General features: G+C 47.4%; 4 protein-coding genes across 4 annotated transcripts; 3 read left to right on the top strand and 1 right to left on the bottom strand.

Moving 5' to 3' along the window:
• Positions 1 to 1,130: 1,130 nt before the first annotated feature.
• Positions 1,131 to 13,523, top strand: N7533_011794 (uncharacterized protein; the record flags this gene model as incomplete). The annotated part of the gene is made up of 9 exons (XM_057108444.1): positions 1,131 to 2,100; positions 2,170 to 5,263; positions 5,319 to 5,545; positions 5,628 to 7,566; positions 7,692 to 7,832; positions 7,887 to 8,578; positions 8,640 to 10,517; positions 10,583 to 12,135; positions 12,201 to 13,523. 9 exons carry the CDS (start codon positions 1,131 to 1,133, stop codon positions 13,521 to 13,523), a joined length of 11,817 nt encoding a protein of 3,938 aa, XP_056953545.1.
• A 1,157-nt stretch (positions 13,524 to 14,680) lies between these two features.
• Positions 14,681 to 15,814, top strand: N7533_011793 (cytochrome and DOMON domain-containing protein; the record flags this gene model as incomplete). Its single annotated transcript, XM_057108443.1, has 1 exon — positions 14,681 to 15,814. The coding sequence occupies one exon, from the start codon at positions 14,681 to 14,683 to the stop codon at positions 15,812 to 15,814; it is 1,134 nt and encodes a 377-aa protein (XP_056953544.1).
• A 384-nt stretch (positions 15,815 to 16,198) lies between these two features.
• On the bottom strand, positions 16,199 to 17,794 carry N7533_011792 (proline racemase; the record flags this gene model as incomplete). The annotated part of the gene is made up of 1 exon (XM_057108442.1): positions 16,199 to 17,794. The coding sequence occupies one exon, from the start codon at positions 17,792 to 17,794 to the stop codon at positions 16,199 to 16,201; it is 1,596 nt and encodes a 531-aa protein (XP_056953543.1).
• An 814-nt stretch (positions 17,795 to 18,608) lies between these two features.
• Positions 18,609 to 22,158, top strand: N7533_011791 (RNA dependent RNA polymerase; the record flags this gene model as incomplete). Its single annotated transcript, XM_057108441.1, has 2 exons — positions 18,609 to 21,805; positions 21,840 to 22,158. 2 exons carry the CDS (start codon positions 18,609 to 18,611, stop codon positions 22,156 to 22,158), a joined length of 3,516 nt encoding a protein of 1,171 aa, XP_056953542.1.
• Positions 22,159 to 22,633: the final 475 nt, after the last annotated feature.

The following is a 22,633-nucleotide window of genomic DNA, read 5'->3' as shown; positions in this document are numbered from 1 at the left end:
AGGTAGCTGGTTACTATATACTGGGCTCCAATATTCAGAGAAAACGTGATTCAGCGGTTTGAGTCGCTTGGTGTCTAGATTGAGTAGATACTACTGGTCAGATTTCTAAGTGGGCAAAGCTGTCTCTAGGTCTCTAAAAATTCACAATTTTATTTCGAAGTCACACTCGAACAAGAGGACCCATGCAATGTAATCGAGTCCTGTTTCATGCAGCAAAAAAAAAGGATGGCTACCAAAGTAACGAACCAGGATTCACAACCGCAACAACGGCTCAGAACGGTGACTCGCCACTTCATTATTCAATCTTGGAAATGAACCGATAAAATAGCAAATATCACTACGATACACGCCATTCGCGCACGTGGTGATTTCCAGTAATTGACTAAGTGAAAGGGTATACTTTGTCACATTGTCGGAGACTCACCTTACCTCTGAGCTGCGGAAGAGGTTTGATTCCATCGTGACTTGCATGTCTTTCATCCCAAGTCTTTCACTGTTCATTCCGCACTAGGATTTGTGGTAACTAGGGCAAATAACTTGTGTGGGGCCCTCTGGCGCCTTTCGGTCATCTTAATGGACCCCACAAATCCTATTAGGTCTTTGTAGTATATGCATTACCGCATGGGGCTATCTTGATTTGGGTATAGTGTGTCTTCGACTCTTTCGGAGTCGGATTCGGACACGGACAGGATTACAACTCGTCCCAGCGTCTAACAGTTGCGTTTTCCAATCGCCCTCTATTTGATCTAATAAAAGATAAAATTAACTCAGGGGATCGACATGATACTGTCATTTACCAATGATAGTCAATCAATGACTAAATTTCGCAGGACCTGGGTATTTGCCATGTATCCCAGGTAGCAGACGAGAGACAAAGCTCCGTGTTTACTATATATGATCCACATCTTGCTCTCCTAAATGATGAAGGGGCCAAATTATTCGGATTTTTCTATATATCACCCGTCCCACGAATTACATGGAGAGCATAAGATACTCTACTGCACTCCAAGCTTAACTCCTTGGACCTTCACTTTTGGGTCTACATTACAACTTCAATCGATTTTACATGCTGTCAGACCAAAAAGAAAAACAGAAAACAATTTGAGACCTGTTCAAGATCAATTTTTGAAATGACGAGAGATCCTCAGTGTGTCAATGAGCCCATCGCAATCGTGGGTAGTGCCTGCAGGTTCCCAGGCGATGCAAGCACACCGGAGAAGCTGTGGGATCTTCTTAGGAAGCCTCGGGATGTCTTGCAAGAAATACCTGCCGATCGCTTTAATGTCGACAAGTTTTATCACCCAAATGCCGCTCACCATGGAACGTCCAATGTCCGCCATTCCTACATACTATCCGAGGACTATCGCTTGTTCGATGCCCAATTCTTCGGAACCAAGCCAGTAGAAGCAATTTCCATTGATCCACAACAGCGCATGCTACTAGAAACCGTCTACGAGAGCCTCGAAACAGCCGGCATTCCAATGGAGAAGCTACAAGGCTCAGATACTGGCGTTTATGTTGGACTGATGACGAATGATTACACGGATATCATGGGCCGAGACATCCAGAAGTACCCAACCTATTTTGCATCAGGGACAGCAAGAAGCATTTTGTCCAACCGAGTGTCCTATTTCTTTGATTGGCATGGCCCATCAATGACAATCGATACTGCATGTTCATCCAGTTTGATTGCTCTACACCAAGCTGTGCAGAGTCTACGAAATGGTGAGTGTAGAGTGGCAGTTGCGGCCGGGACAAATCTCCTCTTGGGACCTGAGCAGTATGTCGCTGAGAGCAAGTTAAAAATGTTGTCACCGACTGGCCGCTCAAGAATGTGGGACCAAGATGCGGATGGTTATGCCCGGGGTGATGGAATCGCAGTGGTGGTTGTAAAATCACTTGCTACTGCCCTAGTCGACGGTGATCACATTGAATGCATAATTCGCGAAACGGGAATCAATCAAGACGGGCGTACGAAAGGCATTACAATGCCTAACCCGATGGCACAGGCAGAACTCATTCGCTCCACCTATGAAAGAGCAGGTCTAGACTTATCTCGACCTAGCGACCGACCGCAGTACTTCGAGGCTCACGGAACTGGTAAGAAAAACCCCGAAATTCTTTATACTTTTAAGTTTTGCAGACTTTTATACTGACTCTAGAGAGCAGGAACCCCCGCAGGGGACCCAGTTGAGGCGGAAGCTATAAGTACAGCATTCTTTGGAGAAAAGGCTGGCTACGTGCGAGCCCTTGAAGGAGAACCACCGTTGTTTGTTGGATCCATCAAGACAGTCATTGGGCATACTGAAGGCACAGCTGGCTTGGCCGCTATTTTAAAGGCTTCACTAGCACTACAAAATGCCAAGGTTCCTCCAAACCTGCTCTTAAATCGACTGAATCCTGATATCTTACCCTTCTACAATGACCTAGAGATTGTCACGGAAGCAAAAGAGTGGCCAGGATTGCCGAGCACCACAACTCGCCGTGCAAGTGTGAACAGCTTTGGCTTTGGAGGGGCAAATGCACATGCTATCCTTGAATCATGCAACAGCAATACAAGCATTAGTGATTCTTTGATCAACACCACACTTCTTGTGCCATTCAATTTCTCTGCAAACTCCTCAAAATCACTTTTTTCAAGCCTTGCTGCACATTGCGCGTATTTGAAAAGACAGGATGATATTAACATCAGAGATCTAGCATGGACTCTGAATTCTCGCCGCTCAACCCTCCCAGTTCGAATTTCAATTGCAGCGTCCGATAAGGAAGACTTGACGGAGAAGTTGGAAGCCATTGTCAGATCATCACCAGATCCAATTCCTTCGGCGCCAAATTCGATTTCCAAACAGCCCAAGCTCCTCGGTATATTCACAGGACAAGGGGCTCAGTGGGCTCAAATGGGAGCCGAATTGCTTGACAGCTGCCCACTCGCAGTTCAATGCACCTCCAACCTCGATCGGGCGTTGCAAACAATCTCCGAGCCAGATCGCCCGGAGTGGTCATTGAAAGAGGAGATAATGAAAGACAATGTCTCATCTCGTATCAGTGAAGCGCTTTTCTCGCAAACAATCTGCACAGCGGTTCAAATAATTTTGGTCGATTTGATTCATGCTGCGGGCATTCATTTTGACACCGTTGTCGGCCATTCTTCTGGTGAAATCGCTGCCGCATACGCCGCCGGATATATATCTGCAAGTGATGCGATCAGAATAGCCTACTATCGAGGTTTGTCGTTGCGATGCTCTGGCCGTGGTGGTAACCAACTCGAGAGTCCCGGTGCAATGATGGTGGCTGGAACTTCCTTCGAGGATGCCCAAGAAATTTGCGAGATGCCAACACTCAAAAACCGTATTTGTGTTGCTGCTAGCAACTCATCAGATAGCGTCACTCTTTCAGGGGATATTGATGCGGTGAATGAAGTGATCGACATTTTCGAAGATGAAGGGAAGTTCAATAGGCTGCTCAAGGTAGACAAAGCTTACCATTCACATCACATGTTTCCTTGTGCTGCGCCATATATGGAGAACTTGAAAAAATGCTCTATTTCTCCTCGCCGCATATCTGAGCGTCGGACTACTTGGGTCTCCAGTGTGTATGCACTGGACATTGCGGACGTGGGAGATGACATATCAAGCACGTATTGGAGCAACAATATGATCAAACCTGTTCTTTACTCCCAAGCTGTGAGCTATGCCACTGGTGCAAAGGGTCCATTTGACATGGCCATTGAAATTGGCCCTCATCCAGCGCTCAAGGGACCTACGCTACAGACTATCCTGGAAGTTTCAGGTCAAGAAATTCCATACTCGGGGACACTCACTCGTAAAACCTCCGGAACCGAGGCATTTGCCTCTATGCTTGGAGCTGTCTGGCGTTCGTTAGGAAGCGGAGTCATAGACTATCAATGCTTTGACAGTGAAACCACACCTGGAAATACCCCACCCAAGATTTTGAAGAATCTTCCAACATATCAATGGGATCATGATCGGGTATATTGGCACGAGTCACGTTCTTCAGCTCTCTTCCGGAGTGGACCTGGAAATTTCCATTCACTTCTCGGCACAAAATGTCCCGACGGAACAACGAAAGAGATCCGATGGCGAAACTACCTTTACCCGCGTGAGATCCCATGGCTTGCACATCACCAAGTTCAAGGTCAGATGGTTTTTCCAGCTGCGGGATACATCACGGCAGCAACTGAGCTAATTGCGGATGAATATGGTATTGACTCGATCCAAATGATCGATTATCAAGACGTCGTCATTGGACAAGCATTAACCTTCGAAGAAGACTCTGGCACCGAGGTTATTTTCGCATTCACTATCACAAGCAACCAGGATAACGTCGTTACAGCACTTTTTAATTGCTATTCAGAGAGTAAAAGGGCCTCTTTGTCTCCAGTTCTCCATGCGTCTACCCGGGCGCAGATAATCTTGGGCGATGTGAAACATGACTCCCTTCCGCCCGTGAGAAAACGCACAGATTCCTTCCTCGAGCTTGAAGCAAAGCGGTTCTACGATCATGTGGCCGAAATAGGATTTGGGTATACTGGTCCATTCGTTGCTCTTTCTGGGCTAACCAGGAGGATGGACGAGGCCAATGGTATGATTGCTGTGCCAGACGAGGCCGATACGAATTTGAACCCGCCGTTCATAATTCACCCTGCGACTTTAGACGGAGCAATTCAGTCCATCATGTTGGCCTATTCGTTCCCCGGAGACGGCCGCTTGAACAGCCTCCATCTACCAACAAGTATAGATCACATTAGAGTCGACCCGCTTGCTTTCAAAAGCACAGCCGTGCGCGGGTCCAATCTACCATTCTACTCCTCGGTTGCAGAGGGAAAGTTCTCTGAGCTCTCTGGTGATGTAGAAATATATTCAACAGATTGGAGATCTACCGTTCTACAACTGGAAGGACTACATACCACCCCTTTAGCTCCATTGTCGCCTGCCACCGACATCCCATTCTTTACCGATATCACTTGGGCATCAGAAATACCTTCTATCCTTGATTTGCCAAGCGCCCCCGAACTAGGCTCTGAAGAATACAATTCATTGCTCGATATTGAACGCATTGCCTTATTTCATTTGAAACAGCTCACTGTTCAATCCGAATCAATTTCTCATACATCAGGGCAACTTCATCCCCTTGTCTCTTATGCGAAACACTGTGTTTCACAAATAGAGTCAGATGAGCATCCATTTGCACGTCCTCAGTGGATCAATGATACAATAAGAGACATAGAAACCATTTTGGATGGGTGGGTCGAACTTGATTATATTCATTTTGCTTTATTGTTCACTAACACCGTTTAGAAACGCTGCTGTCGGAAATACTAATCTTCAGGCCCTACATAAGATTGGCGAAAGTCTCCCATCCCTCGTCGGAGGTAAAGCCAATACACTGGAGACTGCCATCGAGAATGACTTTTTCAGTAAATTCTACACTAATACCTTTGGGATTCAATTTTACCTACGCCAGTTGGGGAGAGTCGCTGGGCAGATCAGCAACCGCTTTCCACACGTCAATATACTAGAGCTCGGTAGGAGTCAAAATCCCTTCTTCATGTTTCTTTAAGACGACCACTGCTATAATTACAATTATTCTAACGCAAATTTATTTAGGATCCGGATCGGGAAATGCTACCAATTCTGCTCTTTCGGAAATAGGAACAGCGTTCTCCTCTTACACGTATACAAGTACCACGGACGCCTTATTGAATGCAGCACGGACAGAGTTTGCCGGGAGTGCGACGAAGTTGGCTTTCAAGGTGCTTGATGTCGAAAAGGATTTTACCGTTCAAGGATATTCCGAGAATCAGTACGATCTAGTCATCGCATCTCTGGCCCTCTACGGCACAAGTGATGTAGAACTGACTCTATCCAAAATTCGTCGTTTACTCAAACCTGGTGGCTATTTGATTCTTCTGGAAGTGACAAATCCCAACGCCCTGCACCTTGGAATTATTTTCGGCTGTCTTCCGAGATCGTTTCCCGACAGAAGAGATGAACACAAACTCTCCCCGTGTCTCTCTGTCGAAGAATGGAGATATCTCATGAGTAGGACTGGCTTTTCGAGCACTGATATTTCTTTGCAGCACCCATCTCGCTCCCCAGCACCGTTCTCCCTGATGCTTACCCAGGCAGTCGATGATCGTGTCAACTTTCTGCGTGATCCTCTTGCGAAGTCTATGCATTCCTTTCCTTCGCAGTCTTTAACCATAATCGGTGGAAACACACCCCAGACAGCTACATTGACTACGAAGATCAAGGACATGACGACCCCATACTTTGGAACCGTGAAAATCTCTCCCTCTCTCACCGGTTTGACCCAAGGCTCTCTCCCCCCTATGGGCACGGTATTGAGTTTGACAGAATTGGACGAGCCAGCTTTTTTCTCGATAACACCAGAGAAGCTGAGGGCCTGTCAAGAGCTGTTCAAACGAAGCAAAAATATCATTTGGGTCGGACAAGGTGCACAGGGAAATAACCCATTCTCGAACATGTTTGTTGGAATCCAGCGAACATTGGTAACAGAAATGGATCACCTTAGGATACAATTTCTTAACCTGGATTCAGCGGTTGAAGCTCGGGAAAATGAGATTACGAAGCGACTTTTACAGTACGTCGCGGGAGACCAGTGGAATCAAACTATACAGAACAAGGAGTTGCTATGGTGCACTGAGCCAGAATTACATCTGAAAAATGGGCGATCATTCATTCCACGCCTGAAGTTCAGTCATGATAGAAACGAAAGATACAATTCCGCAAAAAGGTTGATAGTCAAAACCGTCCCGCGGATCGAATCGACGATTTCTATCGTCCCTTCTGAAAATGGCTACCAGGTTTTGGAGTCTGACGACCATTCATCGCTATCTATCGCTCAATCAAACATTGAAGTCACCCATGCACTGCTTAGACCAGTCGAGATGGGTCTGAACCGGCATTTTTTCCTTATCGCAGGTAAAGAGGTCCAGGGCGGCAACCAAATTATTGGCTTCTCGGATAGTCTGAAATCGTGCATGGCTTTGCCATCTTCGAGCATGATAAAATGTGGCCAGTCCGAAAAGGAGGCATTGGATGGAGTGTTGAAGATCTACATAAATCTTCTTGCTCAATCTGCAATCAGGCGGGTCTCACCTGGAAAGGCATTGGCTGTCCTTGACCCCGAATTTCCGATATTAGCAGCATTGAAATACTACGCGAGTCAAATGGATGTTCAGCTGGTTCTTATAACTAGCAATGACCCATCAGCCCCCTCGCCATGGATTCATATTCATCCTAATTCAACACGCCGAGTATTGCACAACAGAATATCCCACCAAGTTACTCATTTCTTTGACGCAGACTCAGGCCGAGAAACGCCATCCATCATCCTACAAGCTCTTCCCAAAAATTGCGAGATTCAAACTGAAGCTTCCCTCACTGAGAGCTGTTTTAACCCATTGTCATATGCCAAAATTGATGAGGTCAATTTTAATTTCCAAAGTTCATGGGAACACGATATTCCGATCAACAGCAAACGATTTTCGATTCATGATATGAAATCCCTAATTGAAGGGGGGTGAAGCCAGGTAACCAAGGAATTGTTTTGATGGATCTCCCAAACTTGCCCATTCAAGTCTTACCCGCTAGCAAAACTGTCAGATTTTCGAAAAATAAAACATACTGGCTGATAGGTTTGACAAGCGGACTTGGGATCTCTCTCTGTGAATGGATGGTTCGACAAGGCGCCAGATACATCGCGCTATCTAGTCGCAACCCAACATTGGATAAAGGCTGGATTGATTCAATGGCTTCTCGCGGATGCACTATTCGCGCATTTTCAACGTAAGTTGTCTTCTTCTCCTCTACTGCAAGATAAGAATCGTTAACAGATGACAGTGATATAACTGAGCGGGACTCCGTCCATAAATCCTATAAACTTATATCAGAGACTATGCCTCCAGTGAGAGGTGTCGCTCAAGGCGCGATGGTGTTGGAAGACACAATGTTTTTTGATCTGGACCTTCCTCGGTTCGAAAAAGTACTTAGACCGAAAGTCCAGGGCACTCTATTGCTTGATGAGCTTTTCAAGGAGAATGTTTTGGACTTTATGATATTTTTCTCCTCTATGGCGTCAATTACGGGGAACCCCGGCCAGGTGGCGTATAACGCTGCAAACATGTTTATGGCCAGCTTGGCGGCACAACGACGAGAGCGCGGTCTTGCAACAAACGCTATTAATCTTGGTGCCATTGTAGGAAATGGATATGTCACACGTGAACTCAACATTGACCAGCAGTCCTATCTTTATAGAGTTGGTCATAACTGGATGTCTGAACAGGACTTTCATGAGGTTTTTGCAGAAGGGGTTTTTTCATGTCTGAACGGGGCAAAAGATACTGATCCCTGCAGTAGCCTCAGAATTGATGATGACCAAGCAAAGAAGTGGTATACAAATCCCATTTTCCAACACCTGGTGCCTAAAACGGACCTTTCGGTTTCTGGTGAGAGGAAAGAAAAATCGGGACTTGCCCTCAAAACACGACTTGCCAACTCATCATCTCAGTGTGAAGCGATGGAGATATTGCAAGGTATTTAGCCCCCTTTCATCCCTTGAGACTGGCTTATATTCTCTAACTTGAACCTTTTCAGATGCCTTTACCCTCAAACTACAATCTGCTCTCCAGATTGATCCTGGCAAATCAGTTGTCAACATGAGCCCAGATGAACTTGGAGTTGACTCACTGGTGGCTGTCGACATCCGCTCGTGGTTCCTCAAGGAGTTAGGCCTTGATATTCCCGTGCTAAAGATATTCAATACCGCTTCTGTTCGAGAATTATTAGAGTTTGCATTCGTCCTTCTACCTCAATCTGCTGTTCCGAACTTTCTGACAGACGTGTCTCTTGAGGCTGATCAAAGCTATACCAGTCCCAATGGGCTGGCAGAACAGGTCACGGGCCTGGTCAAAGAGGAAGAGAATAACGGCATCAGTCTGACTAACAACGTCGCTGTGCTCAATGAAGACTGGTCTGAAATTGAAAAAACATTCAATATCGATTATCCATCAAATGGCGAAACTGAAAGCGTTAGCTCGTCAGCTTCTGCAATGACTGCTGATTTGAGCTCGGAGAAGAATGGAGACAGTTCTTCAAGTTCTGTTCACAGCGACGATAATGCATTGTTAGAGCGCAAAGTTCAAAGATCGTTGCCCATGTCTATGGCACAGGCAGGGTTCTGGTTCTTGACTAATTTTGTTCAACACAAGACCGCTTTCAATGTCACCCCAGTGTTTGAGTTGAAAGGAAGCCTTTCTATTGATCGCTTCGGAAAAGCAATTCGCCAGGTGGCTCAGCATCATGAGACACTGCGGACATTCTTCTTTGTCGATAGCACCCAGAGGCCCATGCAAGGAGTCTGGGATACTCCAAAAGTGCACCTTGAGCATATCAATATCAACCGGGAAACAGAGGCTCAGGTCGCTGCAAGTGAAATGGGCACATATATCTTCAACCTTGCACAGGGAGATGTTATTCGCATAAAGGTTCTTTCACTGGGTTCCGACAGGCATTGGATCATTTTTGGCTTTCACCATATAATCATGGATGGTATCAGCTTTGAGATTCTCTGGTCTGATCTCGAAACAGCTTACAATGGCATTGAGCTGTCCCCTGTTGTTCAATACGCAGATTTTGCCATGCAACAACTTCAATATTACGAAAATGGCGAATATCAAGTTGAATCGAGATATTGGAAGAGTCAATTTCCGGAAATACCGTCCCCTATCCCGTTACTTCCCTTCTCCTTGCGACCAGATCGTCCTACGATTGTCGGTTTCAGCTCCCATATGGCTCAAATAAGTCTCAGTACCATGGTGGTGAATGAGATTGAGAAATGCTGTCGCAAGTTCAGGGTAACGCCCTTTCACTTCCACCTTGCAACATGGCAGATCTTTCTGCTGCGTCATCTGGACATTGATAGGATTTGCATTGGGCTTGGCGATGGTAATCGCACACACCCCGATGTAATGCATACAGTGGGGCTTTTCCTGAATACTCTTCCTCTTCAATTCGAAAGTCAACCTTCTCAGACATTTGGCCAAATTCTGAAGCATACAAAGATCACTTCTCAAAATGCTTTTGCAAATGCTCGCATTCCATTTGACGCTATACTCAGTGAGCTCAAAGTTCCTCGATCTGCTTCATATAATCCACTATTCCAAACTTTTTTCAATTTTCGGCAGAAGCTTGAAGTGTCGCGGAAATTCTGCGGGTGTAATGCGCAGGCCTCCCTTATAGGTTCAGGTGATACTTCCTACGATCTTCATCTTGATGTCAGCAGCTCCAGCAATGGAGATACATCGGTTTATCTTCTTGCGCAAAAGGATCTATACAGCTCTAATCATGCTGAACTACTTCTCCGTGGTTATCAGAGGCTCCTGTTAGAATTTTGTCGCAACCCGGCAACCCAAGTATCTTGGCCCAAGATTTACGGGGCAGATGACATCGAGCAAGGCTTAAAAGTGGGAAAAGGCAAGTCAAACCCCCAATTTTTTTGAAATATCGCTTTTACGAACTATTAATCTGACACTTTCTAGGGCCGGAATTGGAAGAAACTTGGCCAGCGACTGTAATTCACCGCCTCGATATGATGGTGTCTAAGTACCCCCAGAATATAGCAATCAAGGAGCCAAGTGGTGTTGAGCTCACTTACTTCAAGCTTCAACAACGCATTTCCATCATTTCGAAAGGGATGTTAGATTCCGGTGTCCATCGGGGTGCTCGGGTTGCTGTTCTACTATCTCCGACTGCAGATTGGATTTGTACCATTTTTGCCATTTTGCGCATCGGTGCTATATACATTCCACTCGACAGAAAGCTGGGACTATCCCGACTTGCATATATTGTTTCAGATTCGAAGCCATTTGCCGTTGTGTTCGACTCAACCACTGTTTTTGACCTCCCAGGGCTCAGAACCGAAGCTCAATGTATCGACATAACCAGCCTTCCCATTATAGCCGGAGTCCTCCCGCCTAATGTCGCGGCGCCAGACCAGTCCGCTATAATCATGTACACAAGCGGGTCTACAGGTACCCCCAAAGGGATTCTGATCGAGCATTCTGCATACATCCACCACGTTCAAGCATTCTGTACGACATGGGGCATCGAAGAAGCCAACGAAACGATTCTCCAGCAGTCTTCTTATGCATGGGATATGTCCATTTACCAGATCTTCATTTGTGCTTGCAGTGGCGGAAATTTGATCGTCGCCGATAGTCTTTCCCGAGGAGATCCTGTTGCCATTTCGCACATCATTTCTTCGGAGGGCATCACAACAACCTTTGCCACCCCGACTGAATATCTGACCTGGCTTCGGCACGGTCGGCACAACCTACAAGCTTCTAATCTAAAGAGAGCAGTCTCTGGAGGCGAGTTCATATCTGCTAGTCTTACTCGAGAGTTTCAATCCTTGAACAAAGAAGGTCTCAAGTTGATAAATGTTTACGGCCCAGCGGAAACTACCTTGTCGTGCAGCTCCGCCGAAGTCCGTTATATGGAGGCAGATCATAACTGTCAGAAACCTCGGCTTGGCCTTCGTACACTGCCAAATTATTCCATCTTTGTTGTGGACCACAATCTCGACCCTGTTCCTCTTGGCGTTCCGGGTGAGGTAGTTGTTGGCGGGCTCGGCATCGCGAGAGGATATTTGGATCCCAATCAGACAAAAGAAAGATTTTTTGCTGATATTCATGCGAGTTCCCACTTCAAAAACAAGAACTGGACCGTCGCTCACCGAACTGGTGACCGAGGTGTGTTGACAGAGCAAGATGGTCTGATTCTGCTGGGCCGTATATCCGGTGACAATCAGATCAAATTGGGCGGAATCCGCATTAATGTCGAGGAGATTGAAAAGGCCATTCTAGACATCTCAGAAGGTACCATATCACAGGCAGTGGTTTCTCCTCGACATGTTGGTCCACATTCCAGCGACCAAGAGCTGATATTGGTGGCTTTTGTTGTAATGAACGACTTTACTGAAAACGCAGATGGTTTTCTGGAGGCTCTCGTTCAAGATCTACCTCTCCCAGCTTTTATGCATCCGGCCGCAATTTTTTCTGTTGCTTCGCTTCCTCAAAATGCCTCTTCCAAGGTTGACAGACTTGCTGTCAACAAACTCCCCTGCCAAACATCGCTTCAGGCGCCATCCCAAGCGAGGATCCCCTGCCTCTAGAAAAATCATTGCACCGGCTTTGGAAGGAGGCTATACCAGCAGTGGTCTTCTCGCTTTATAAAGTGAATTCTGAATCGGACTTTTTCCATGTGGGAGGAACTTCGTTATCCCTCGTCGCTCTTCAGTCACTTATCAAGGATCACCTGGGACTCCTCGTTCCTCTTCATCAGTTATTCGAAGCGAGCACTCTACAAGGCATGGCAAAGCGCCTTGCGAAGCTCTCCTCGCAGAGTTCGGATGAATCTGTTAACTGGGAGGCTGAAATTCAGGATCTTGTTTCTGCTGTTCCGTCTGATGAAGGTACTGACATGGAGTCCGGCGAACCTCCGAGTGGGACTGATGTCGTTGTTCTTACTGGTGCGACGGGATTCATTGGCAGAGAAATTTTACAACAGCTGTTGCAATCTCAAAAGGTTAATTGTGTCTACTGTATTGCAGTACGAAAGCCAAAAGAGAAGTTGCCAACCCTTTTTCGGCACCCAAAAGTCCGAGTTTACCATGGTGATTTGGGGACCCCTCGACTCGGCTTATCAGCTGCCGATGCAGCGATGATATTTCATCTTGCTGACATAGTTATTCATAATGGTGCCGATGTCTCTTTCATGAAGACCTATCAATCTCTCAAATTGATCAATGTCGCTTCTACTCAAGAGCTCATCAAACTTGTTCTTCCAAGAAGGATCCCCTTTCATTTTGTCTCCTCGGCAAGTGTGACTCGATTGGCTTCTCAGAAGACGTTTACCGAGGTTTCGGTTGCTCCATATCCTCCACCAACCGACTTTGATGATGGGTACACGGCAATGAAATGGGTCAGTGAAGTATTTCTCGAACGGATAAGTCGTCAGTTCAACCTAAATGTTTTCATCCATCGACCCTCGAGTGTCATGGGGGATGGGGCCCCTGATCTCGATCTCATGCGAAATGTCATTGAATATTGTCAAAAGACAAAGAAGATTCCGGATCTAACCTCCTGGTCAGGTACTATTGACTTAATCTCCGTTGAGTCTGTGGGTGCAGCAATCATGGAAGCGGTACTTGCGTCCGGTCAAGACCCGTGGATATCTAGTGCCAAACTCGAAGCAGGGAATGTTCGTTATATTCATGAGTGTGGGGAAGTTCAATTAATTCCTAGTGAAGTCCGATCTTTCATGGAATCCAGGACAGGGGGAAGTTTTGAAGAAGTGGCCCTCGGTAACTGGGTCGAATGTGCGGAGGAGGCCGGAATGAGCACACTTGTTGGTCTTTACTTGCGAAAGTCTCCCGATGGGCCGACCTTGTTGCCAAGACTGACTAAAGGGGATGCATAAAGGATAAAGCAAAATAGTTTCTCTTGTCCATCCTTATGAATCACTGTTGTCCATGCTCTTCTCCCAAGTAATATTCTCTCACTCGATGCGGCTCTATCAATCAGTTTCAAATTTCTTAAAACATCTTGGTGGTACTCTTTGGGGAACTCCAAGCGCCCATTAGTCTAGTGTATATGATATTTGAAATGGCTTTTGACTTCACCGAGAGGGCATTCGGTTCATGTAAGATCTGTCGTCTAGGTCTGTACTATCTACTATGTCTCTGGAAATCCTCTCTGGAGGTTAAAAGCGTAAGTATTTTTCCGTCGCTTGATAGTGTAGTTATCGTAACGTATTATCAATTCTAGTTGATTGGAATGCAGCGTACTGCATACCTAGGTAGCTGACAAAGAGGAGGGATGGTCTGTCCACTTAAAATATGGGCAGGATACCTTAGGTATCTTTCCCGAGGCCTACTACGGAGTATACTAGCTTTAACCTAATACCTTAGGGCTTACTCAACTGCCAGGAAGCACAAATCGAGCAACGAAATTCCTTGTCTTTACATGCTACTTCCTGCGTTCTTCACAGACAATCTAGTTCGACTCCATCGAAAGCTAGTCTAATTCTACCCAGATTATCCGAATATGGACTGAAGTTCAGAGATATTGCAGGCTTCTTCTAAGTCTTACAACTGTCGTCGTAATCTGATGTTGCACACAGGCGTAACGTGGCTTACGTTTCATAGAGACCCCTCTCTCAATTTGTGAATAAAGTTACCAGAAAACTATTTCTGAATCATACGCCTGTATCTTTTCAGCTCGAGAAACCATCAGGACGTTTCATCCACTATCCAGTCCTGCGTACTGCGGCCTGACTAGTTGGATTCCAGAAAACGGAGCTTCTGTTCCACAAGGCTGACAGAGTACGGTTGCTCATAGAAAGTTACCCAAGATGCCAAGATAGTACAAAAAGCATCAACAAATAGTATTGAAGCAGATTATTTGCCGGGCATATCGGAACCAGGAGTGCCTAAAAGTGAAACCGTGTCACCAACCGCAGCCGAATTACCCAAAGCCAGTATATAGATATCTCCTTGCTTGGGCACGAGTTTCTGTTGAATCCCTTCGTGTATCTAAAGCAAAATGGTACAAACTATCTCTCTTATCATTCTTTGTATGTCTCTGCTGGGCAATGCTCAATTTCAAAGCATTATGCCGGTGGAGCACAAGGATATCACATTCACAATTCAGGTATCTCCAGATGCAGCCAGGGGATCCGGGCCAATTTTTTTGCAAATCAACTCGACCCGCCCATTGCAATGGCTTGCATTGGGCCAGGGAATCCACATGAAGGACTCCAATATGTTTATCGTTTATGCGTCAAAGGGAAATGAGAATGTGACAGTTTCTCCAAGAATGGGCAAAGGCCATTTCTTGCCCCTTTATAACCCCGATGCAAATATATCGGTTCTCGATGGCAGTGGTATTTATAACGGAGCTATGACTGCCAATATCAGATGTGACAGTTGCCTGTCGTGGGAAGGTGGTTCTGAAGATCTGATGAGCCCTGCTAGTCCCTGGATTTGGGGCGTGAAGTACGGGGATCCACTACGTTCAGATAGTGTCTCTGCGCACCTTCTCGAACATGATCATGATGGTGTTGCATTCGTCAACATGAGAAATGCTACCGGAACCCACACAATGAGGAACCCATTCGTGAACCTAGCCAATGCTACCATCACCCCGGCCTGGAACAGGCCCCCATTCGACTCGGTTGGGTTGAACAAAAAGAAGATTGCGCACGCTGTTCTGATGACGGTTGTTTTCGTGGCATTTTTCCCTTTTGCTGCGATTGCTCTACATCTATTTCCTTCCTCTAGTACTGTGACCATCCATGCTGTGTTCCAGCTCTTCAATTTGGTTATTTCCATCGCGGGGCTTGCGGTTGGTATTTCGATGTCTCAACAAATCCATCTAATGCGCCACCATCACCCAATTATCGGAATCATTGTGGTGGCGAGCCTGAGTATTTTCCAGCCTGCCATGGGGCTGATACAGCATCGACATTTCCATAAGACCGGCGGTAAAGGAATGTTTGCCTATCTTCATCGGTGGTTAGGACGAAGCATGATCGTCCTAGGGATTATCAATGTGGGATTAGGGTTCCAGCTGACCGGGTGGAGAGACCCTTTTGCACCCCGTGGGGCAGTCATATCTTGTAGCGTGGTGGCTGGTCTTGTCGGAGTAAGCTATGTGACGATTCTTCTCGTATCGAGTATGAAGAAGCAGCGTGCTTTATCTGGCCAATAAGTGATTCACGTATGGAGTACAAAGGCGATCTATAGTATATAGCAATTTCACTACTCGTATGAATTAGAAACTGGGATCTGTGAATGTAATTGATTTTGACAATGAGTTCTAGTACGGAGTACACAAATATTGTACGGTACTCGCAGTGAGTGAAGCTGCGCCATGAAACTGCCAATGTCCATCCGGAAGGGTGTCCTACTCCACACCGTACTTAATACCAACCAATAAGATCGTTTTCCTAGAATTGATGATACCATTTCAGGATCCTAGGATTGCCTGTGAGACGATAAGCAAACGACCCATAATTCCAGCCCCCTTTCTCAAGGGTTTCTAGCTTGTGTTCATTGTCATCTCCGCTCTTCTCTCTCGTCGCATGGATTTGACCTACCAGTCGCTTGGTAGCTCCAAATCACGCGGCTTATAAACGTTCATGCTCTTCTTCTTATTATCATCTGGCCCCCACTGGTCAGCATTGCGAAACCCATCGGGGAAGGGATCTGCAGGACTCATGCCGACCTGCTTGAGACTATGGATCCAGGCACGACCCATCACACTTGGCAAAATAGCAGGATACTTGTCGACGCTGGTCGTTCCACGAACGCGACCGTAAAACTTAGTGCCAATGATACTCTGACAAGTTAGTGTGTCCCTGGAAATCTCCCCTCGGGCATGCAAAATGGCCAGACGGGCACATACAGCCGTGCCTGATGGACTACGGTCCAGACGACCGGGGGAGACGACAGCCGCCATGAGTGCCTTTTTGCGGGTGTCTCGATCTTGACAGCTTACGGGATCTGTGAAAACAACGGTACTGACGCGGTCCATGGTAGGCTCAAGAGGATGAGTGCCCTCATATACCTCATGGAGCGCATTCTTGATTCGCTCCCCGACCTCAATCATCTTCTGGCCATTCCCATCTTGAATACTGACCCCTACTGATGCAGCATCGACAAATGCACAGATCGCACCGCCGTAAGCAATATCCACCGTAAAGATACCTACCTCATACAGATCGAGCTCGAAATCCAGGGCCATAACAAAGGAAGGGAGACCGTGAACGGTGATGGACTCACACATTGGCACACCAGATTGCTTTCGAACTTTGAGTCTCACATCGACACCAATGAGGCCAGCCGGGGTGTCAAAGGACAATTTCATGGGGGAAGAACGCAGTTTTGTACTCTCGGCACCGGGACCATTCACGGTGACTTGGGCTGCGGCCATGAGATTGGAGATTGAAATGGGGACATAGTCTTCGTTTTTGGCGAAGATCAAGCCACGAACGGCGCGGGGATTGCATGGTGGCAGCATGAAGACAGCATTCTGGCCACAATGACCTCTCGGCTCGTTCAGCAGCAGGTCTCGACGCCATTCGTGCTTTCTCATGAATTCGAGCTGCTTGTAGTACATTGAATCCCCTGGGATATCAGGAATGCCACCGATGACGACGTCGCACGATTCACCTTCAGCATGGCAAGCCACAACGGACATGGTAATCTTGGAGACATAATCGTCAAAGGGAACGGGGCCCACGGAGGAGAAGGGCTCGGGGTCTATCAAGTCCGAGTTGTTAGGGTAGTCAGCATCGGAGTCTTCTTGTTCTTCACTGTCATTCGAGTAACGCTTGTCTCGGTCACAGTGGGAAGTATATCCCCTTGGAGTCTCCTTGAGGTAGGATTTTGGGCGAGCCTCGTAGTATTTTGGGCGTATGCGAGGCTCATCATCTGCGTAGCGTGTGAAATGGGGGTTTGAATGGGATTTTGAGTGAGACTTGGAGTGAGACTTGGGTCTAGACTTGATTTCAGAAGGGGATACTCCGCGAGGAGCTCGATGAATGTATTCGACTTGACTCGGAAGTGGGGTTGATTCACCCCTCGGGGCTCGATAGATGTATTCCGGGGTAAGACTGGGAGGTGCCCGTGGACGAGTACTACTATTAGTAGTAGAAGTACTAGGGTAATAACGACGAGTAGTAGGCATACTGCCAGTGTAGTATGACTAGTGATCAACTACAACCGAAGTGCTGGTGACTGAAGCCCTGGAGGTTGAAGTTCAAGTTGAAGTTGAAGCTGGTGGAATACCTAACTAAGTATGCAGATATTAGTTATGATCTACCTAGATATCCATACTTATATACTACAACTAATCCTAGTACCCTGGCACACCTGCCCGTAGAACAAAGATCATGATATAGACAACCTTGGAACTTGAACAGGATCCATGGAACTAACAAAGAACTTGAACTTCAAGTTAAAACAAATAGAAATCGTACCACAAAGCAGGAGTAACTTGAAAGTGATTGTTTGGCTCTACTATACCCTAGTCACCACCCACCAATCTTCGTCTTTGTTTTGCCGCGGGGTCTTTCAGTTGAAGTTGCCTTTTCAATGTACCTTCCAACTTGAACTTGAAGGTTTCCTTTGTGTTCATGTTTTCTCTTTCAAGTTCTCCTATTCACGATTTCTCTCCATGATACCCAATACCCCCCCGATGGAATGCCAGTGATCTGTCGCGGTTCATCACCGATCTCAATCGACAGTTTGCCCTGGATATCCCCACTCCTGGACTGCATTCCCCCTCGGCCGTCCGTGATGAATCGTCTCTCCGCTGGCGATGTTTTTTCCGTCTCCGCTTTCTTTATTTCAAAGACCAAACTCACCTTCGCCGGGCGATTGAGAGTCTAGCCGAATGGATCTCTGGTACAACCACTGTCACTGTCACTGACATTATTCCTGGCACAATACCAGGAACAATACCAGGCACGGATTTGACTAACAAGGAAAAAGATGAACGAATGACATTCCTTCTTCGAGAGATCGAGGATCATGTTTATCTTTTGTCCAGAGGGAGTCCAAGCAGTCTGTTTCACGTGCCTGACGTGCCTGGAGTTTCCTTTTCGCCTTCTTCTCCTTTTCTCCCTCTTCCTTCTTCTTCACCTCGCAAACGCCCATTCGAAGACGTCAACATCGAAGATGAAGATGAATTCCATACTCCTCCAGACTCCCCCTCGAAATCAGGTCCCTATTATGTGCCCTTTGATTTATCGGCCGATCTCAACCCCCACTTTCGTCCAAACAAGACCCCTCTACTCCAACGATTGAAACAATCCGAACAGAATGTCAATGCCCATGTCAATGTCCATACCAATGCTAATGTCAATTCCAATGCCAATGCCAACCTCAATCTCAATTCCGATCGCATCAACACCAGTTTGAGCACCATCTCCACCATCTCCACCATCTCCACCTCTTTCTTTCCCGATCGCTCCACCATCGATCACTCCTTTGATACCGAAATCACCGAGCCCGATGCCACCCAATCCACCTATGCTGACTCCGTAGCCGGCCTTTTGACCGAACAATTCCTCCTCGATGCCGGGTATGACGGCCCAAATGACAGTGGCACCACCCAAACCTTTCAAGATCGGATCGTGCAGGAGTTGTTGAGCCAGGGCCCTTTCACTCTCCATCATCCGTTCCCCGGCAAATTACCCCTGCGATATCGTTACGAGTTCGAGCGACTGGGACGCGCCTGGAATATTCCCCTACAACGCGTCTACCGAGGGGATGTCGCGTCGTGGAAATCTCACGATGATTTCTGGACCTGGGCGCAAAGGCACAACCAACGATCCGACCAGCCACTTCCACCCAAAGCCCCTCGACGGGCCTGGGATCATGCCGTGAATGACTTCAAAACCGATGTCCCGTCAGAGGTGGTGGTCTTGACTGGTGAATTCAACTGGTGTTTACCAGGCGAACCGGGAATCCTCAAATTGGACTTGAACCCGTTGAAAACAGAAAAGACCTGTCGCTTTCATCGTCGATTTGGCTCCGATCGGTTTATGAGCCTCACCATCCCCGCGCCGTCTTGTCCCCCCAGCCATCTGAGTTGCAAGGACCCCTCGGCGGGCCTTCGGGAAGCCTTCGCACGGTGGCTCACTCAAAATGACCATCACTGTCTCGGTCGGACATGGCGACCTTTTTTTGTCGAGGAAGTCAAATCAAAGCGCAAGGTCAAGGCGGATCCACGCTTTCGAGTGGAATTCTTCGCGATCGACGGGGTGGACTTCCAGCATCAACACATCCACGACATTTCAGTCATCGCTCCTGCACGTCAGAGAAGCGATAATCACACACCGATGACTGTGGGCAATTTGCTGGAGTGGCATATGCCACAAGAGGCCAATTCCCGCCAGAGCAATTGCAAATTATTTCAGCGACTCTCCCTTGGGTTGTCCAAAACGTTAGCATCCGTTGTGTTACGACCGACACAGATCGTGCGACTCCGAGATCGACCAAAGTGGAAGATGGTCATGAATGATGGCTGCGCGTTGATGTCTCGCGCGCTCGCCCTGAAGATCTGCGATAGCATCGGTTTCACAGGTCCCACGCCGAGTTGTTTCCAGGCTCGCATCGCAGGCGCCAAAGGTCTATGGATGGTCGACCGACATGAATCTAGCATTCGCAGCTTTAGCAAGGGTGATGATGTGTGGTTGCAGATCTCGGATTCACAGTTGAAGATTCACCCCCATCCCCAAGAATTGGGAGACGCGTTTGATCCCGAGCAGCTCACATTCGAAGTCGTCAACTGGGCCAAGCCATTGCACTCGGTCGATTTAAACATTCAGCTCCTCGCCATTCTCCACCAAGGTGGGCACGTCAAACAACGTCTGGCCAAGTTGACACGCGCTGGCATCGATGAACTCTATGATGATATGGCCTATGTACTACAATCCGACAATCCTGTTCTTTGTCGAAGTCTCCTTCAAAAACTTAGGCCCTCGGGCGATGATGGAGGGAATAAACTCCGGCGCCTCGAGCAGTGGGTCGTGAATGATGCCGAGTTCATCATCCGATTGTCCGAAGCCGGATTCGCACCGCAGACCTTCTATCCTTTGCGAAAGCGACTCGGACAGCTGATGTGCTGGCTACTGGATCGACATGTTGAGGAGCTTCGGATTCAAGTCCCCTTGTCTACCTACGCCTACTGTGTCGCTGATCCTTACGATATTCTGGAACCGGATGAAGTGCACTTCGGCTTCTCTGCGCGCTGGAAGGACCCCAGTCGGGAATTCGAAGACATTCAGCTGGAGGGGGTGGACGTCTTGGTCGGGCGTCTACCAGCCCATGTACCATCCGACATCCAACGAAGAAAAGCCGTGTGGAAACCCGAACTTCGTCACTTTCAGGATATTATTGTATTTCCCCGGAAAGGAAATATCGCCTTGGCACACATGCTCTCGGGTGGAGACTACGATGGCGATACACCGTGGATCTGCTGGGATCCGCAGATCGTCCAAAGCTTCAAAAATTCCCAACTCCCAGATGCTGAATTCGGGGCTGATCATTTTGGACTCACCAGTTATTCATTACCAATGAGCCAGGTTCCATCCACCGAAGCGTTCCTGTTATCCACGTTTGAATTTAATCTCACTAGTTCCGGCCTCGGACGGTGTACTGTAGAGCATGAGAAGATTGCCTACGATGAATCGATCAACAGTCTCAAGGCCATAGAGCTTGCGAATCTACTGAGCCATCTAGTGGACGGGCGCAAAGGCGGCGTACACCTCTCGGAGCCAGCATGGCAAGCGTATCGCAAGAAAATCAGCCCAAGGCAAAGAGCATTGCCTGCATATCATAACCCTGGTCGCACTCCCAAGACAAGCAATATTGTGGATTATCTCAAGTTCGATGTCGCCAAAGGCCATGCCCATGTGATACGCGAAAGGCTGGAGCGAGAATTTCCCGAGGCCCAAGGAAGAAACGAGATAGACGATGACTTGGCTCGTCCAAGCCGAAAGGCGTCGGAAGCTGCACGTGTCGACCGTCAACAAGGCGGCGAGCTCCAAGCAACTCTGCAACAGATCCAATCTGCCATTGACCAGCTTTGCGACCAATGGAAACTCGCCTTTCGAACCGAAACAGAAGGGTTTCCGATTGAAGCGCGACAGGCGATTGAGTCTGCTGGCTCGCTCTGCCCCCCCCAGTTCAGGTTTCCATCCTCTTCTTCATACATGGCAAAATAGTCCGGAGGAGTGGCGCCGTTTTCTCGCATCGTGTGCCTATGTGACACATCCGCACTCGAGTTTCATTTTTCATGCCTTTGGCGAGACGATATGTCAGCTAAAAGCAGAGGCTCTCCCGTCACGACTGGTGACTCACGATGTTCTTGCTTGTTATCGGATGGACCAGAAAACGGTCGCTCGACTCACAGAAGCTGGCCTCTCTGGCGAGATGGAAGATGGCGATCAGTATGAAGGAGAGGATGCCATTGAGGCTTTCTTTCTTGGGACAGACCAAGGATATCATGATGGACTATATGACGACGAACCAGGTATTGAGTAATCAATAATTCTTCAATCGAATTTCAGGTCGATTCTGTCAGCAAGGCAAAATATTAGTAGCCGAGTAAATCATTGTGTAGCCAAGTTTCACAAGCCCGGCGAGCTATCAGTACACTCTCAACCCTCACCTGCTGTGAAAGGGAGACTCCTTACCTCTTCCAATCACTTCGGTAGTAATGTAGAGCATGTGTGACTATCGGGAAGAACGGGGACTGGTACGAATGAGATATCGACCCTTAATATTGGCTGGGAATTAGACATTCTGACTCCCACAAGGACAATTTAGGTACATGACCATCTCGAGTCGAAACATTATTCTTTTCCAAGGAGGCACTGTTGTCTCTGGGTGAAATTAAGGACAGCCTCGTGTTTTCAAAACCCAACCGGTTGCTCTGGGCAGCAACCAGCCACGTTTTGACCAATCCCAGCAAGGGATGGCAGTAGGTGAGGTAGAAGTGAGAAGTGTCACCCAATTT

Source organism: Penicillium manginii (assembly GCF_028828005.1).
Source record: "Penicillium manginii strain IBT 31320 chromosome Unknown utg000009l:1.0-3297300.0:1.0-3298630.0, whole genome shotgun sequence".
NCBI classification, from domain to species: Eukaryota; Fungi; Ascomycota; class Eurotiomycetes; order Eurotiales; family Aspergillaceae; genus Penicillium; species Penicillium manginii.
Note: the sequence above shows the minus strand (reverse complement) of the source record. Positions and strands in the feature narration are given on the sequence as shown.